The 19725-nt window shown below is 41.7% G+C and overlaps 1 protein-coding gene across 8 annotated transcripts in view; it reads left to right on the top strand.

Moving 5' to 3' along the window:
- The window catches only part of ZFP14 (ZFP14 zinc finger protein), a 22844-nt gene extending 3861 nt beyond the window's left edge, over positions 1-18983 (top strand). For 2 of the 8 annotated variants that reach the window (XM_032249412.1, XM_032249413.1), the window contains exons 2-6: positions 2271-2358; positions 5101-5166; positions 7957-8083; positions 9664-9765; positions 17245-18983. In XM_032249412.1, coding sequence (XP_032105303.1) covers positions 5131-5166; positions 7957-8083; positions 9664-9765; positions 17245-18611 — 1632 coding nt within the window. In that variant the 5' untranslated portion in view covers positions 2271-2358; positions 5101-5130 and the 3' untranslated portion in view covers positions 18612-18983. The remainder of the gene's footprint in view (positions 1-2270; positions 2359-5100; positions 5167-7956; positions 8084-9663; positions 9766-17244) is intronic. The other 6 variants (XM_032249416.1, XM_032249417.1, XM_032249415.1 and 3 more) reach the window with 5 other exon arrangements.
- Positions 18984-19725: the final 742 nt, after the last annotated feature.

Here is a 19725-nt window from a genome sequence, read left to right as displayed (position 1 = left end):
ATCAAAAAATTAGCTGGGCATGGTGGCGCGTGCCTGTAATCCCAGCTACTGAGGAGGCTGAGGCAGGAGAATTGCCTGAACCCAGGAGGCAGAGGTTGCGGTGAGCCGAGATTGCGCCATTGCACTCCAGCCTGGGTAACAAGAGCGAAACTCCGTCTCAAAAAAAAAAAAAAAAATTCTCCCTGCTTTACTCAGCAATCTCATGATGAAGGGAAGAGATATGAATCTGATAACAGCCTGCACTATCAAGTTTTGTCCAGATTATACTGAAGCTATTGGGTCTTTATGGAGGTGACTGGATTTCATCCAGATGTATGCCTTACAGTTTTTATTTTAATGATGTTATATGCACAGTGAGACCAGTTGGTCAAGGAGATCCAACATTGGTTGGAGGGCTTCATAGGCATCTTAGCCAAAAGGACTGATTCAGAAACAAAATAAACTCATTTGTAAGGAAGATATGAAAAGAAACAGCTGTGAGGCTGCCTTCAGTGCTTAGAAGACATCAGTCGGGGACTTTTTGCCGTTCTTTTCTAGGCCATACTCCAACACACATGGGCAAATTAAATTATAGAGTCGGTTCATGAATGGGAAGCCGAAGTGAAAAAAAAAAAAAACCCACTCAGGAAAAACAGCATCTGTTTTTACAAGATCCTTAGCTTTTTTTTCTCAGTTAAAGGAAGACTGAAAGAAAAAGTTGAGCCGGGAAAGTCTTATTTGGAGTATTTGGGTGCTTCAGGCTCACACTCTGTTTAATGTGGCGGTGCGTGTTGCTGGCTGTCACTGTAAACATTTTAACTGGTCCTGCTAGGGAAACATGATTTTTTTCCTCCTGTCAAAATAGTTTCACACTATACATGCTGGTGTTTTCTTTCTTTCTTTCTTTCTTTCTTTCTTTCTTTCTTTCTTTCTTTCTTTTTTTTTTTTAACACCCTGGCTTCACTCATTCAAAATTAAGGCAACATCCTTTTTAATAGTTTCATCATTTTCAATGGTATGGATAAACAACAGGTTATTGAATCATTCCCAAATTAAGTTCTTTTCAGCTTTAATCCATTATAAACCTTTTTTTTTTTTTTTTTTTTTTTGAGGCAGAATCTCACTGTCGCCCAGGCTGAAGTGCAACAGCATGATCTCAGCTCACTGCAACCTCTGCTTCCCAGGTTCAAGCTATGCTTCCACCCCAGCCACTGAGTAGCTGGTACTACAGGCATTATGCCCAGCTAATTTTTGTATTTTTGTAGAGACAGGGTTTCACCATGTTGGCCAGGCTGGTCTCGAACTGCTGACCTCAGGTGATCCGCCTGCCTCAGCCTCCCAAAGTTCTGGGATTACAGGCATGCACCACCCTGCCCCACCATTGCTCTGTGTAATCTTTATGTACAGATACAAACAAACCCTTTTAGTCTGAGAAGTGGAGCTTCTGAGTCAGAGTTTACAGGGCTGAAATGTTGCTTCACACAGCTCTAAATGTGGACTGACCTAGTGTCTGCGTCAACCTTGGTAATATAGGGTATCATCAGTCTTTTAGGTCTTATAATGCAGTGATTGTAACAAGGTACCTTTTGTTTTCTTTAACACTGATTTTCTTTTTCCTTTCTTTCTTTTGTTTTTTGAGATGGGGGGTCTCACACTGTTGCCCAGGTTTGAGTGCAGTGGTATGATCTCAGCTCACTGCAACCTCCACTTCCCAGGCTCAATCCTCCTGCCTCAGTCTCCTGATTAGTTAAGACTACAGGTGCACACGACCATGCCTGGCTAATTTTTTTTTTTTTTTGACATGGAGTTTCACTCTTGTTGCCTAGGCTGGAGTGCAGTGGCGCAATCTCGGCTCACTGCAACCTCCGCCTCCTGGGTTCAAATGATTCTCCCATCTCAGCCTCCGGAGTAGCTGGGATTACAGGCATTTGCCACCACGCCCAGCTAATTTTGTATTTTTAGTAGCAATGTCATTTCTCCATGTTGGTCAGGCTGGTCTTGAGCTCCCGATCTCAGGTGATCCGCCCACCTCAGCCTCCCAAAGTGCTAGGATTACAGGTGTGAGCCATCGTGCCTGGCCCAGAGATTGTATTTATTTAGATTCCCTATACTTTCCCCCAGTTTATATGGTTATAGGATAAGGGTGGGCACAGTGGTGGGTAGTAGTTTCGAAGAGGGAATGGAAGTAGTTTGGGAGAAGGAATGGAAGAGAAAAAAGTTTTCATATTTATGATGTACATCATTTTGGGAGCTCTGTGGCATTATTTCATTGCTGCTTTTTCTCCTTTTAGCTCTGGCTTATCAGTACTTTGAAGTTCTCCAACAGAGGAATCTTGAAAAGGACTGACCAGTTTTTGCAGTTCTAAAACCATGGCCCATGTAAGTTAATGTTTCTCCCTCCTTTTCAAAATACTGCCAATTTCTGTATCATGTCTATGGATTCATTTCTTATTCTGAAACTTTCTGTTTAGCAGAGTTTCATCCAAGAGCCTGCTCCATGGCCAGGCGCAGTGGCTCATGCCTGTAATCCCAGCACTTTGGGAGGCCGAGGCAGGCAGATCACCTGAGGTCAGGAGTTCGAGACCAGCCTGGCCAACATGGCAAAACCCTGTCTCTGCTAAAAATGCAAAAATTAGCCAGGCATGGTGGCGCATGCCTGGTAGTCCCAGCTATTCAGGAGGCTGAGGCAGGAGAATCACTAGAACCTGGGAGGCAGAGTCTGCAGTGAGCCGAGATCATGCCACTGCACTCTAGCCTGGCCACAGAGCAAGACTCCGTCTCAAAAAAAAAAAAAACAAAAAAAAAACCAGCTCCAGTTTTTTTTCCTTCTGTGAGAATTGGGGATAGTTAGCACAGTGTTCTGGGTGCCTATCCCTTTTCCCACAAAATCTTCTGTCAAGAGCCATGAGAGAGCAGAAACGAGATGCCTTGAGAAAACCAAAGGCATTCTCTGCAGAATGTCCTCCTGTTAACATGTCCCAGTGCAACTGCTTTTCATTTTAAAACTTAAACTCTAGAAAAAGTATATTTCTCTCAGTACAGTGATTTTTGGCTTCATTTTACATAGGAAAAATGGGTGTCCCTGATACACAATATGACTTTTTTTTTTTGAGACAGAATTTCAGTGCAGTGGTCTGATCTTGGCTCACAGCAACCCACCTCCCCGGTTCAAGCAATTCTCCTGCCACAGACTTCCAAGTAGTTGGGATTACAGGTGCCTACCACCACTCCTGGCTAATGTTTGTATTTTTAGGAGACAGGGTTTCACCATGTTGGCCAGGCAAGTCTTGAACTCTGGACCTCAGGTGATCTGCCCACCCTGGCCTCCCAAAGTGCTGATATTACAGGCGTGAACCACTGCACCCAGCCACAATATGATATTTTAAAAACATTTTTCAATTTTTTTGTGGAGGAATGATATATATGCAAAAATATATACACACCATAAGTGTACAGCTGAATGAATTTTCATAAATTGAGTAAATCTACACTGTCAGGTCAATTAAGGAAAGCACCTCAGATGCTTTCAGTCATTCTCCACTCACCCACTGCTTGAGTAACCACCATCGTGATGTCAAACACTATAAAGTAAGTTTGCTTATTTTTGGAACTTTGTTCAAGTGGGCCAGGTGTGGTGGCTCATGCCTGTAATCCCAGCACTTGGGGAGGCCAAGATGGGTGGATCACTTAAGCTCAGGAGTTCTAGACCATCCTGGGCAACAAGGCAAAACCATGTCTCTACAAAAAAACCCACAAAATCTCACTGGACATAGTGGCATGTCTATAGATGCAGCTACTCAGGAGCCTGAGGTGGGAGGATGACTAGAGCTTGGGAGGTGGAGGTTACAGTGAACCGAGATCGCACCACTGCACTCCAGCCTGGACGTCAGAGCCAGACCCTGTCTCAAAAAGAAAAAACAAAAACGTGGTTCAAATGGGATCATATAGTTCAACACAATTTTTTTTTTGAGACAGATTCTTGCTATGTTGCCCAGGCTATAGTGCAGTGGTGCAATCTCGGGTCACTGCAACCTCCACCTCCCGGGTTCAAGTGATTCTTGTGCCTCAGCCTCCCAAGCAGCTGGGATTACAAGTGCCCACCACCATGCCCAGCTAATTTTTATATATTTTTTTTTTTGTAGAGACAGGGTTTCACCATGTTGGCTAGGCTGGTCTCAAACTCCTGATCTGCCCACCTTAGCCTCCCAAGGTGCTGGGATTATAGATGTGAGCCATTACAATGCCCAACTTTGTTTTTTCTTTATAGAGACAAGATCTCCCTTGGTCACCCAGGCAGGAATGCAGTGGCACGACTACAACTGACTGCAGTCCCAACCTGTTAGCTCAGGTGATCCTCCCATCTCAGCCTCCTGAGTACTGGGGACTACAGGCACATGTCACCACTCCTGGCTAATTTTTTAAATTTTTGTAGAGATGGGGGTCTCACTGTGTTGCCTAAGCTGAACTCAAACTCCTCGGCTCAAGTGATCCTCTCACTTCAGCCTCCCAAAGTATTAGCATTACAGGTGTGATCCATCCTACCCAATCCAATACAATGTTGTTTTTTTTTTCCCCTCAAACAAAAATAACATCCAGGAAGAGTCTCTTTTTGTTGTTGTTATTGTTTTTGAGATACCCAGGCTGGAGTGCAGTGGCATGATCTCGGCTCACTGCCACCTCTGCCTCCCAGGTTCAAGTGATTCTCCTGCCTCAGCCTCCGGAGTAGCTGGGATTACAGGCATGTGCCACCGTGCCTGGCTAATTTTTGTATTTTTTAATAGAAATAGGGTTTCACCATATTGGACAGGCTGGTCTCCTGACAGCACCTGACTTCATGATCTGCCTGCCTTGGCCTCCCAAAGGGCTGGGATTACAAGTGTAAGCCACCCCACCCAGCCTGAAAGAGTCTTATTCTATCCCAAATACAGTTGTTAGGCCAGTGGAAACATCTGCAGATGTTTTGAAATGTGTGTAACTATCATTCAGGTACATATGTATACCTGGTGCTGCAAGTGACTGAGGCGGTAACAGCACCATCGTGTCAGCCGTTCCTGCTGTTATGTTCTTGTTGGAAACACTTTTCCATATTGTGGTTCACATGTAGCCCTTGTTTTTGTCTAGTGTAAAATGAGTTCCTAAAAGGTTGGAAAAATGTTGAAGAAAATTGTGGAGAAAGAAACAAAGCAAGTGAGAAAAATGAATTTAGTAAAAGAGATATTAAAATACTAAAAGCAAAGATGTTTTGTGTGCACTGACCCACTGTGTCCCATAATTCTATATTGGAGGAAAAAGTGCAAAGCTAGTTGGACGGATGGAATTGACATATAACGCATTATAATGCTCTGATTTAACATAATGGGAGGCTGTGTATAGTGACTCATGCCTGTAATCCCTGCTTTGAGAGGCCATTGCCGGAGGCCAGCGATTCACAGTTTCAGTGAGCTATGATCACATCACTGCATTCCAGCCTGGGCAACAGTGAGACCCTGTCAAAAAAAAAAAAAAAAAAAAAAAAAAGGAGAAAGAAAGAAAGAAAAGAAAGAAAATAGAAAATAAAATGGTGAGAAAATAGGTACTTGGTTAATTGTTCAAATGTCTGATTTTCATAAATGGATTACTGATGTTAAGTGGGAGGTCCCTATTTTGAGCTTTCCTTAAGATCTGTGGTTTGATGAAATAATGTGGTCTTATCTGACTGCTTATAAGGAAAACTCTAAACATCTCCACAGATCTGAGTTTTTCAAGTATATAAGATAGGATTTAGTGTTGGCTGACCTTAATTTCTATGTGTGTTGAGACCCTATGCTATGTAAGGCTATTAGGGTTAGGTGAATTGGGTAGGGATGTAATTGGGCCTTATAAGGTAAGACCTAAGCTTTCATGTGTGCCTCGACACCTTTGTCAGGGCCCTAAAGGCCTAACCATGAGTTCCTCTACCTTACCCGATATGCCCCATGCCCAGTGGGAAAGGCTTCCTACCCAGCTAGTTCTCCTATGAGCTGGACCAGTTATATCCCTTGTGCTTCTCAACCTAATGGGTTTCACCTCCCTGCCAGCCCATGTAATTATTCAGACAAGCCAATCAAATACCACTGCAGGAACCAGATAATAACACCTCACCTTGTTATTACTGTAAACCCTGCCTCCCACATGCCTGCTCATTCATGCTCTTCATTTTTTTTTTTTTTTTTTTTTAAATAAAGACAGGGTTTCACCATGTTGGCCAGGCTGGTCTTGAACTCCTGACCTCAGGTGATCCGCCCACCTTGGCCTCTCAAACTGCTGGGATTACAGGCGTGAGCCACCGCACCTGGCCTCATGCTGTTCTTGAGTGCAACCCCTTGGTGGCTCTGCATAATGTATGATGTCCTCTCTCAGGCTCTGAATATATGCATCTAACAAATTGCTGTCAATCTCATCTGTCTGGTATGGGCTATTTGATTATCTTGGACTTTTTAGGGCAGGGATCCCTCCTTCACCAATATAGGTACATCAATCAATGGAGATTTTCTCCTGTGGAGAAGAATGCCAGGAACGAAGTCCATTGTTTATTTTTACAGGATGTGCTGGTCTAGAGCAGGGTTTCTCAGCCTGGAACGATTGACTTTGCTTTTTTTGAGACTTGCGTCTTAATCTGTCTCCCAGGCTAGAGTGCAGTGGTGTGATCTCAGCTCACTACAACCTCCATTTCCTGGGTTCAAGAGCTTCTACTGCTTCAGCCTCCTGAGTAGCTGAGATTACAGGCTCCCACCACCACACCCAGCTGATTTTTGTATTTTTAGTAGAGATAGAGTTTCACCACATTGACCAGGTTGGTGCCAGGCATGGTGGCCTGTGTCTCTAGTCCCAGCTATTTGGGAGGCTGAGGCAGGAGAATCGCTTAAACTTGGGAGGCAGAGGTTGCAGTGAGCCAAGATTGTGCCACTGCACTCCAGCCTGGGCGACAGCAAGACTCCATCTCAATAAATAAATTAATTAATTTTAAAAAATGTAGACTGCCATTGAACCAATTTTTGAAAGTTTACTAAAGAATTGGTTGTAAAAGGGAAAGTGTTTACAATTAAACCTGACTTTGTGATGAACTTGAGTTCATCTTCTTACGAGATTCTGTAGCACATGTGGATCAATTTTTTCTTAAATGATCATTAGAGAGCCCAAGACCTCATATTTCTTTTTTTTTTTGAGACGGAGTTTCACTCATGTTACCCAGGCTGGAGTGCAATGGCGCGATCTCGGCTCACCGCAACCTCTGCCTCCTGGGTTCAGGCAATTCTCCTGCCTCAGCCTCCTGAGTAGCTGGGATTACAGGCACGCGCCACCACGCCCAGCTAATTTTTGTATTTTTAGTAGAGACGGGGTTTCACCATGTTGACCAGGATGGTCTCGATCTCTTGACCTCGTGATCCACCCGCCTCGGCCTCCCAAAGTGCTGGGATTACAGGCTTGAGCCACCGCGCCCGGCCAAGACCTCATATTTCTTTTTTCTTTTATTATTTTTAAATTTCTTTTTTGTAGAGGCAGGGTCTTGTTAATGTTGATCAAGCTGGTCTTGAACTCCTGGGCTCAAGTGATCCTCTCACCTGGGCCTCCCAAAGTGCTGGGATTATAGGCATGAGCTGCGCCTGGCCTCAAGACCTCATATTTCTAAAGAATTTATGGTGGAGGCATGTAGTATTCAAAAGGCTTGTGTGTATTATTTCATTTAATTGGGATTTTTTTGTTATGTATTCATTTCTAGAAATGTTTTGATGAAAACACAATCAGATCTGTACCCACAGGACTATTTAAGAACATGTAGGGTCAATGCTTCAGAAATAGTAATTTTCTTACTGGCCCCTACTCATGTTACAAGTTTTCAGCCCAATGCTTTGCATGCCATGTGATCCCTCTCTGCAATGCAATCCGCACTCTCCCCTCTTTCCATATTAAAAATATGTAATTTATTTTCACAAGTAATACCTGAGTTTGTTTTTTCAGGGTTCAGTGACATTCAGGGATGTGGCCATAGACTTCTCACAGGAAGAATGGGAATTCCTGGACCCCGCTCAGAGGGACTTATATAGGGATGTAATGTGGGAGAACTACAGCAACTTCATCTCACTAGGTAAGGTTATTTATCCCAAATGATATTAGCTTTCTCTCCTGTCAATTTCAGGACTACATTTAGAAAAACTATCTAAAACTTCTATTCTCTGTTCCCAAAGGAATGATTTAAGCTTTGTTAGGTTAGAAATAGGCCTCTCCATTTCATCATGTCCAGTCTGGTATGTCCTTCAGACTTCCTTCAGACTTTGTAATTCCTGATTTCCTTAGTATCCAAGGGGATGGATTTGAATATGGCAAAAGCATTGTTCAAGAAACCAGATTTCACATTGTATTGGAACTCAGAATTGACATAAATGCTTCACACCACTTTCTGGTCCATCTGCAAGCAGAATACTGAGATATAGGGGTTCTGAGTTTCTCGAAAAATCAAAGGAGTCTGTAGAACATAGTGTGAGATGGATCCAGAATGGTCATTTAAAACTCGTAACCGCGCATGGCAGCACGTGCCTGTAATCTCAGCTACTCGGGAGGCTGAGGCAGGAAAATCACATGAATTCAGGAGGCGGAGGTTGCCGTGAGCTGAGATTGTGCCACTGCACTCCAGCCTAGGCGACAGATCGAGACTCTATCTCAAAAAATACCTCAAGGCCAGGCACGGTGGCTCACGCCTATAATCCCAACATTTTGGAAGGCTGAGACAGGTGGAGCACTTGAGGTCAGGAGTTCAAGACCATCCTGGTCATCATGGTGAAACCCCATCTCTACTAAAAATACAAAAATTAGCCAGGCATGGTGGCCGGTGCCAGTAAATCCCAGCTACTCAGGAGGCTGAGGCAGGAGAATTGCTTGAAGCCGAGAGGTGGACGTTGCAGTGAGCTGAGATCGCACCACTGCACTCTGCCTGGGTGACAGAGCAAGACTGTCTCAAAAAAAAAAAAAAAAAAAAAAAAGGCCTGAAACACATTCTGTTTCCTACAACAGACATATTTAGTTCTACCTACTTTGTAATTGAAAATTAAAATCTAAAGGCCTTGCATTTAACATTGAATGAATATCCTATAAAAGGTCTGAGACTGTCTCCAAAAACCTTTTATTATGCACTCAGCAAAATAACAGTAAATAGCTAATAGCTAATACATATGTGTATAAGTTAATACCACCATATGTTTGTGCTTACACATTATTCGAAGCATTGTTCATTATTAATCCTCACAACAACTCTGCGAGAAGATATATTATCCTCATTTTATTTGAGAAAATGTAGACACAAAAGGTTAAAAATTTGCTAGATAACAGAAACAAAGGCAGGATGTGAAGCCAGACAGTCTGGATCCAGTCTGTGTTCCCTTACCTCTACACAATAATTCCTTTCAACAGAGCCTGTGTGAGGTTAAATTATTTTAAGGCCTGTTCTTGACCAGATGGTTAATATAATGGCCTTGATATAATTAATTTAACCTCACACAGGCTATTCCTTGTGATTCTCAAGTTACCTTAATATGAGCGTTCTTCAACTCCCTTGTAATTCTTTGCTCTTAGGCCTTATAAAGTGCCATATTGATCTATAATTATAAATGTAATTAAATATGAATCTAAAGACTTTGGGTGTATAATTTCATGTCACATTTTTCTTTTAAGCAGGGCCTTCCATTTCTAAAACAGATGTGATTACCTTATTGGATGAAGAAGGGAAGGAACCTGGGATGGTTGTGAGGGAAGGGATAAGAAGATACTGCCCTGGTAAGTGAGGGCTGAGAAGGCATTGACAAATCATTACTGCAGGTGATAGCTAAACTGATTAGGGTGGAGGCACGGCTTGAGATGTTGGGATCTTTCTTCAAAAAGCCCATGGCCAATGGAGGAAGGGCTTGGGACCCGAAGCAAATTAAGATCTTTTAAGCCTGGACTAGCAAAGGAACTTTTATTGACCTTGATTTCAACAATTGTTTCTCATCTTTCATGTTTCTATCCCACTTTAAAGAGAAGAACTATTCCTGGTAGAAGAAACAAAAATTAAATATAAGAGCAGAAATCAACAAAATAGAAAAGAAATAGGGAGGCCGGGCGCGGTGGCTCAAGCCTGTAATCCCAGCACTTTGGGAGGCCAAGACGGGTGGATCACGAGGTCAAGAGATCGAGACCATCCTGGTCAACATGGTGAAACCCTGTCTCTACTAAAAATACAAAAAACATTAGCTGGGCATGGTGGCGCGTGCCTGTAATCCCAGCTACTGAGGAGGTTGAGGCAGGAGAATTGCCTGAACCCAGGAGGCGGAGGTTGCGGTGAGCTGAGATCGTGCCATTGCACTCCAGCCTGGGTAACAAGAGTGAAAATCCGTCTCAAAAAAAAAAAAAAAAAAAAAGAAAAGAAATAGGGAAAATTAATAAAGCCAAAAATTGATTTCTTGAAAAGATCAACAAAGGTGTTAAACACCTAGTAACTTACGTTCTCTCTTTTTAAAGAACATGAATTACTAATATCAGGAATGAAAGAGGGGTTTTCACTTTAGATCCTATAGCCATTAAAAGAATAATAATAGTCTAGGCGCTGTGGCTCACACCTATAATGAGGCCGAGGCAGGCTGGTCACTTGAGGTCAGGGGTTCCAAACTAGCCTGGCCAACATGGTAAAACACTGTCTCTACTAAAAATACAAAAATTAGCTGGGTGTTGTGGTGGGCACCTGTAATGCCAGCTACTTGAGAAGCTGAGACCTAAGAGTTGCTTGAAACCAGGAGACGGAGGTTGCAGTGAGCCAAGATTGCACCACTGCACTCCAGCCTGGGTGACAGAGGGAGACTCTGCCCCTACTCCAAAAAGAAAAAAAAGAATTATAAGAGAATGCCATGAATTACTATATGCCAGTAAATTTGATAAGTGAAATTTTAAAATTTCTAGAAAAATACAACTTAACAGAACGGACACAAGATAAAAAAGAAATTGAATACCCTTCTGCTATTAAAGTAATTGAATTCATTATCAGAAATCTTCCACAAAGAAAATGCCAGGCCCAGATGGTTTCACTGGTGAATTCTGTTAAATATCTAAGGAAGAAATAGCAGCAATATTGTACAAACTCCTTCAGAAAAAGAATGCATTTTATGAAGCCAAGATAGCTCATACCATAACCTGAGAAAGAAATCACAAAAAAAAAAGCATAAACCCGTATGTTTTTCATACATAGATACAAAATTGTAACAAAATATTAACAAATCAAATCTAGTGACAACAAAAATGATGATTTAAGTAGGGTTTCTTTCTACCTGTTAATTCACCATATTAAGAGAAAAAAATGAATGACTCTTTGATCATTGTCTTAGTTCACTTTCTGTTGCTTATAACAGAATACCGTTTCGGAGGCTGAGAAGTCCAATGTCAAGGGGCGGTGTCTAGTGAGGGCCTTCTTGCTGGTGGGGACTCTGCTGAATTCCAAGGCTTTGCAGGTCATCACATGGCAAGGGGCTGAACATGCTAATGTGCTAGTTCAGGCCTCTCTTCTTATAAACTCATGAGTCGCTATCCTGTAATAACCCATTAATCTATTAACTCACCAATCCATGAATAGGTTCATCTATTCATGAGAGCAGAGCCCTCATGGCCCAGTCACCTCTTAAAAACCCCACCTCTCAATATTGCCATTAGGAATTAATTTTCAGCATGAGTTTTGGAGGCCACAAACATTCAAGCCATAGTAGTCATCTTCATAGATGTAAAAATACCATATGACAAAATCCAACATCCATTCATGATAAAAAGCTCTCAGCAAACTAGAAATTGAAGGGAACTTCCTCAACCTGGTAAGGGACATCTATTAAAAAAATACATCAGACCGGGCGCGGTGGCTCATGAGGTCAAGAGATCGAGACCATCCTGGTCAACATGGTGAAACCCCGTCTCTACTAAAAATACAAAAAATTAGCTGGGCATGGTGGTGTGTGCCTGTAATCCCAGCTACTCAGGAGGCTGAGGCAGGAGAATTGCCTGAACCCAGGAGGCGGAGGTTGCGGTGAGCCGAGATCGCGCCATTGCACTCCAGCCTGGGTAACATGAGTGAAACTCCGTCTCAAAAAAAAAAAAAAATACATCATAAACTATAAAAATTCATTATAAGTAAGAAAAAGAGACATAAAGATCAAAAAGGAAGATGTAAGTCTGTATTTGGAGATGACATGATTGTGTTCATACAAAGTCCTAAGGAATCAAGACAGCTATTCAAAGTAATAATAGAAAAATCACAATAAAATCACAGGATATAAGGTTAGTATTTATTTTTATTTTATTTTATTTATTTATTTTTTGAGACGGAGTTTCACTCATGTTACCCAGGCTGGAGTGCAATGGCACGATCTCGGCTCACCGCAACCTCCGCCTCCTGGGTTCAGGCAATTCTCCTGCCTCAGCCTCCTGAGTAGCTGGGATTACAGGCACGCACCACCATGCCCAGCTAATGTTTTGTATTTTTAGTAGAGACGGGGTTTCACCTTGTTGACCAGGATAGTCTCGATCTCTTGACCTCGTGATCCACCCGCCTCGGCCTCCCAAAGTGCTGGGTTTACAGGTTTGAGCCACCGCGCCCGGCCAAGGTTAATATTTAAAAAATCAGGCCAGGTACAGTGGCTCACACATATAATCTCACAACTTTGGGAGGCCAATGCAGGTGGATCACTTGAAGTTAGGAGTTTGAGACCAGCCTGGCCAGCATGGTAAAACCCTGTCTCTACCAAAAATACAAAAATTAGCCAGGCATGGTGGTGCGTGCCTGTAGTCCCAGGTAGTGGGGAGGCTGAGGCACGAGAATTGTTTGAACCTGGGAAGTGGAGGTTATAATGAGCTGAGATCACATCACTGTACTCCAGCCTGGGTGACAGAGTGAGACTCAGTCAAAAATAAATAAATATACATGAATAGCAAAATCAATTGTGTTTTTATATACTAGAAGCAAAAAAAATTGGAAAATTAAATAACAACTTATAGGAGTGTCAACAAACAAAATACTAAGAAGTAAGTTTGATAAAACATATGCCAGACATCTACACTGAAAACCATAGACAACTGCTAAGAGAAACTAAAGAAGGCCTGAATAAATAGAAATAATGACTTTTGGGATGGGAAGACTCAGTATTATAAAAATTTCAATTTTATTAGTTCAATATAATTCCACTCATAATCCTAGCAGGCTTTTTCTTTTGGTAGAAATTAACAAGTTGGGTGGGTGCAGTGGCTGACAGCTGTAATCCCAACATTTTGGGAGGCCGAGGTGGGTGGACCACGAGGTCAAGAGATTAAGACCATCCTGGCCAACATGGTGAAACCCCGTCTCTACTAAAAATTACAAAAATTAGCTGAGCATGGTGGCGCATGCCTGTAGTCCCAGCTACTCAGGAGGCTGAGGCAGGAGAATCGCTTGAACCTGGGAGATGGAAGTTGCAGTCAGCTGAGATTGCGCTACTGCACTGCAGCCTGGTGACACAGCGAGACTCCATCTCAAAAAAAAAAAAAAAAAGAAATTAATGAGCAGATTCTAAGATTTATACGAAATAACAAATGACTTAGCATGTCTCAAACAACTTGAAAACATAAGACTATATTATGGGACTTAGATGACATGACTTCAAGATTTTCAGGATTTAAAATTACCCAGGTGTTGTCGTGGCACACACTTGTAGTCCCAGTTACTCAGGAGGTTGAGGAAAGAGAATCTCTTGAACCTGGGAGGTGGAGGTTGCAGTGAGCCAAGATTGCTTCACTGCACTCAAACCTGGGTGACAGAGCGAGACTCCATCTCAAACAAACAAACAAACAAACAAACAAAAACGACAATGATCAATTATGTTATTGGCAGAAATCACCAAACAAAACAGAACAGAGGCCCTAGAAACATACCCTGCCACACACACACTTACTTGTTGCCCAAGCTGGAGTACAATGGTGCAATCTTGGCTCACCACAACCTCAGCCTCCCAGGTTCAAGCAATTATCCTGCCTCTGCCTCCTGAGTATCTAGGATTACAGGCATGCACCACCACGTCCTGCTAATTTTGTATTTTTAGCAGACACAGGATTTCTCCATGTTCATCAGGCTGGTCTCGAACTCCCCACCTCAGGTACCCGCCTCTGCCTCCCAAAGTGCTGGGATTACAGGCATGAACCATCGTGCCTGACCACAAAAGTTTGACTAAGTGTGGAATTGATAAGTAATAGTATAAATTCTTGTAGAAGTAAATTGATAAAATATAAAGCAGCAGTCCCCACCTTTTTGACACCAGGGACCAGTTTTGTGGAAATGTTTCTATGGACCAGGGCAGGGGAAAATGGGGGGTGGTTTGGGGATGAAACTGTTCCACCTCAGATAATCAGGCCTCAGATTCACATAAGGAGTGTGCAGCCTAGATCCCTTGCATACAGAGTTCACAATAAGGTTTGCAGGTTCGTGCTCCTGTGGGAATCTAATGTCACTGCTGATCTGACAGGAGGCGGAGCTCAAGTGGTCATGCTCGCTTACTGCTGACCTTCTGCTGTGCAGCCCGGTTCCTAACAGACCATGGACTGGTCTTGACTGGGGGGTTGGGGACCTCTGATTTAAAGGATTAGAGACAGATATACATATTCATTAATGGCTACATAATTACGATAATTGAACTGGTAATATCTGTTATGCATTTGGGATTTTTTAATTAGTGGTGATAATAGAGATTGTTTCTGCCCCCAGGGAAACTCAATGATAAGACTTAACTAACAGAATAATATGAGAATATTAATAAAATATCAAAACATTGGAGATAGTGTTATAAACATGAAAAAGAGTGTGCTTGGCTGGGCACAGTGGGTCAAGCTGTAATCCCAGCACTTTGGGAGGCCGAGGCAGGCAGATCATCTAAGGTCAGGAGTTTGAGACCAGCCTGGCAACATGATGAAACCCTGTCTCTACTAAAAATACAAAAAGATTAGCTGAGTGTGGTGGCAGGCACCTGTAATCCCAGTTACTGGGGAGGCTGAGACAGGAGAATTGCTTGAACCTGGAAGGTGGAGGTTGCAGTGAGTTGAGATTGTACCATTGCACTCCAGCCTGGGCAATAAGAGTGAAACTCCGTCTCAAAAAAAAAAAAAAAAAAAGTGTGCTAAGATAGTGTGTTGCTGTGGTTGAATGTTTGTCTCCTCTAAAACTCATGTTGAAACTTAAGCCCCAATGGGTGGGACCTATAAGGGGTGATGGAGTCATAAGGGTTTTCATGGCTTAATGGATTAATGAGTTATGGGGGTGGGACACATGGCTTTGCAAGAATCGAAAGAGAGACCTGAGCTAGCAGGCTCAGCCCCTATCACCATATGATGGTGTGCGCTACCTTAGGACTCTGCAGGGTTCTTACCAGCAGGAAGACCCTCACCAGATGCAGTCCCTCAACTCTGGAGTTCTCAGCCCCCATAATTGTTAAGAAATAAACTCCTTAATCTGTCAGGGTAGAGTAGAAATAATAATACATTCCTTTGCTTTATAAATTACCCATTTTCAGATGCTTCATTATAAGCAACAGAAAATGGACTAAGAGAAGCATAAAGTACATAGACTTAAATATGGGCAGCAGGACTAGCCTTTTTGAAGAAGTGATTTTGATTTGAGGCTTGAGAATGAAAACCAGCCAACCATGCAATGTCAGAGGATTCCTCAAAGAAGGAGCAACCTGTGAAAAGTCCTATTTATTTGGAATAGTTGTCAGGCATTTTGTGAGTTGAAAGAGGCCAGTATGGTATGAACAGAGAGAATAAATAAAAGATTTGTTGACAAGCAGCAGCTTTATTATACATGCTCAGGTATTTATATTTTATTCTAATGGTAAAGAGATAGCATTGAAAACATCTAAGTAGAGAGAGAGAGACTCAGCTATTGATAAGCATCCCAATAATTTCTTGGAGAATATAAACAAGAACAAAACAATTATTTGCCCAGGAATTTGTCCTGTAGACTGTTTTAATCGTTAAAAACACCTCTGTATCATTTAAACAAATCTCTAGGTGATTCTTATCCACAATTAAATCAGGGCTTCACTGATATGACTTGTTTTCCTAATCACCAGCCCTACCTGCACTCCTGGACTCTTTATTTGCTGTGTTTCCCTGGCTCTTTTTCAAAACGATGAGAGTACAATCTGTCCCGTGATACACATTAGCAGAATAGTAACAGAAGAATTGTATATAATGTAGAAGATGATTGGCTCATTAGTAATTTTTCTAGTCCAGTGGAGCCACGTTAGTAGAGGTATATTTGTTAGTAGAGGTATATAATGTTCAGTAGGAAAGATAAAGATCTTCCAAATGGTGCTTTATTGCTGGGAGCCCTTTCACCTGTCTTAAGAAAATTGATAATAAATGTCTACACACAGGGCTCCCTGCCCATAGAAATGTACCATCAACCTTGCATGGCCCCTTATCTAAAGACAGGTTGCACTTTACCTTATTCCCACCTTAATGGCGTCCTCACTGGCTCAGGGCTTTATTTTCATGTGCGATGCCTCAGAACCTGAAGTCTAGCATTGCCTCTTTATTTTTGTGCTTTTTAATACACATGAAGTAGATTTTAGCCATGCTGAGCTGCCTTTTAGTTTATCCCTTTAGATGTCAACTATTTCATTTGTTAGTGTTCTACTTATTAAAGACGCATACAATAGGCCAGGCATGGTGGCTCACGTCTGTAATCCCAGCACTTTGGAAGGCTGAGGTGGCTGGATCACCTGAGGTCAGGAGTTCGAGACCAGCCTGGCAAACATGGTGATACCTTGTCTCTACTAAAAAAATAAAAAAATTTAGCTGGGCTTGGTGCTGTGTGCCTGTAATCCCAGCTACTAGGGAGGCTGAGGCAGGAGAATTGTTTGAACCCAGGAGGTGGAGGTTGCAGGGAGCCGAAATTGTGCTACTGCACTCTAGCCTGGGTGACAGAGCAAGACTCCGTCTCAAAAAGAAAAAAAGATGCATAGAATTAAGTGGTCTGCTTCAGGCCTATTTTTCCCATGAACAGTAATTTTTAGTGTGTAATTTTGTAGAAGATAAGGTTTTTTAGGCAGACATATGTAACACTATGGCAGAAATATCTATGTTTGAGATCTGTCTAATCCATTCAACTTGTAACAGGCATTATTTTAGGTGCCTTTTCTCTAAAGTTTTGTTTGTTTGTTTGTTTCCTGAAACAGGAAAACAGTATGTATTTGCCTTCTTGTTTTCTTTCAGATTTGGATTCCAGATACAGGACCAATACTTTATCTCCAGAAAAGGACCTTTATGAAATATATTCATTTCAGTGGGACATAATGGAAAGAATTAAAAGCTATAGCCTTCAAGGTTCTATTTTTAGGAATGATTGGGAATGCAAAAGCAAGATTGAGGGGGAAAAGGAACCACAAGAGGGATATTTTGGGCAAGTGAAAATTACCTCTGAGAAAATGACCACTTACAAAAGGCACAGTTTTCTTACTGAGTATCAGATCGTTCATAATGGAGAAAAGGTGTATGAGTGTAAGGAATGTAAGAAGACTTTTATTCGTCGCTCAACACTTAGTCAACACCTGAGAATTCATACTGGTGAGAAACCTTACAAGTGTAAGGAATGTGGTCAGGCCTTTAGACAGCGTGCACATCTTATTCGACATCACAAACTTCACACTGGTGAGAAACCATATGAATGTAAGGAATGTGGGAAGGCCTTTACAGTGCTCCAAGAACTTACTCAACATCAGAGACTTCATACGGGTGAGAAACCCTACGAATGTAAGGAATGTGGAAAGGCCTTCAGAGTACATCAGCAACTGGCTCGACATCAAAGAATTCACACTGGTGAGAAACCCTATGAATGTAAGGACTGTGGGAAGACCTTTAGACAGTGTACACACCTTACACGCCATCAGAGACTTCATACTGCTGAAAAGCTCTATGAATGTAAGGAATGTGGGAAAGCCTTCGTATGTGGTCCAGACCTTCGAGTACATCAGAAAATTCATTTTGGTGAGAAACCTTATGAATGTAAGGAATGTGGAAAGGCTTTTAGAATATGCCAGCAACTTACTGTTCATCAGAGTATTCATACTGGTGAGAAACCCTACGAATGTAAGGAATGTGGGAAGACTTTTAGATTAAGACAACAACTTGTTCGCCATCAGAGGATACATACTCGTGAGAAACCCTATGAATGTATGGAATGTTGGAAGACCTTTAGTAGTTACTCACAACTTATTTCACACCAGAGCATTCATATTGGTGAGAGACCCTATGAATGTGAAGAGTGTGGAAAGGCCTTTAGACTGCTCTCCCAACTTACTCAGCATCAAAGTATTCATACTGGTGAGAAACCTTATGAATGTAAGGAATGTAGAAAACCTTTTAGACTGCTCTCGCAACTTACCCAACATCAGAGTATTCACACTGGTGAGAAACCTTATGAATGTAAGGAATGTGGTAAGGCTTTTAGACTTTATTCATTTCTTACTCAACACCAGAGAATTCATACTGGTGAGAAACCCTACAAGTGTAAGGAGTGTAAGAAGGCCTTTAGACAGCATTCACACCTTACTCAACATCAGAAGATTCATAATGGAATTTAATACAAGAAAGCCTTCAAATGTATATGATGTTACAGAACATCAGAAAATTCATTTTTGAGAAAATGTGTTTCATGCTCAATTCCAAGCATGATAAATTTTATAATAGAGAAAGAATATGTTGATTTAAAAGCATCCCAACACCATTTAAACATAGTTTATCTTTAGCAAATTCCTATGAGAGAATAATGAATGTAGGAAAATCTTTAGCCTTATCTGTCTTTATCTCCCTTTCACCACTTTATTACCAGTGTGATTTATTGGACAAGATACTAAACTTCTGTGCCTCATTTTGCTGACTTGTAAAATAGTAATAATAGTACTTATATGTATTAGTTATTTATTGCTGTGTAATAAATTACCACAAATTTAGTAGCTTAAAATAACATACATTTATATCTCACAATTTGGATCAGGAGTCCAGGCATGACTTAGCTGGGTCCTCTGCAAGGCTACAGAGTTTTAGCCAAGGCTGTGGTCTCATCTGAAGGCTCAATTGGGGAAGGATCCACATCGAGGCTAACATAGTTGTTACTCAAATGTATTTCCTTGAGGCCTGTTACATTGAGATTCTCAGTTTCTAGCTGGCTGTTAGCTGAATGCTGTTCCTGGCCATAATAGCCTCATCAACATGGCTGCTTGCTTCATCAAGGCATGCAAGCCAAAAGACAGTAGAGTCTGCTAGCAAGACGAAAGTTACAATCTTTTGTAATCTAATCATGGAAGTAACATTCCCTCACCTTCTACTGGTAGAAGTAAGTTACTTGACTAGCACATTCAAGAGAAAGGGATCATACAAGAGTGTGAATAGGTCCTGGAGATAGGACCGCTGGGGGGCCAGTTTAGAGTCAGCCTGCCACACTGGAATAGGATTGTTGTAAGGAGTAAGTAGTTAACACTTGGAGGAATCACAGTCATATAGCATGTATTCTGTAAATATTATCTATAATTGTTATTATTGTCATTAGTATTAATGAATTCACATAAAAAGATCTATAGATATAATAAATGTAGAAATGCCTCCTATCACCTCAGAAATTATTAAACATTTTATGCTAGGTAAAATCTAGATTGTAGTGAATGTAGGAAGTTCTTCAGCACTTGAGCTACATTAGAA

This window comes from Sapajus apella, unplaced genomic scaffold (assembly GCF_009761245.1).
Source record: "Sapajus apella isolate SASKATOON/1434 unplaced genomic scaffold, GSC_monkey_1.0 scaffold68, whole genome shotgun sequence".
Taxonomy (NCBI): domain Eukaryota; kingdom Metazoa; phylum Chordata; class Mammalia; order Primates; family Cebidae; genus Sapajus; species Sapajus apella.
This window is presented reverse-complemented; position numbering and strand designations above follow the sequence as displayed.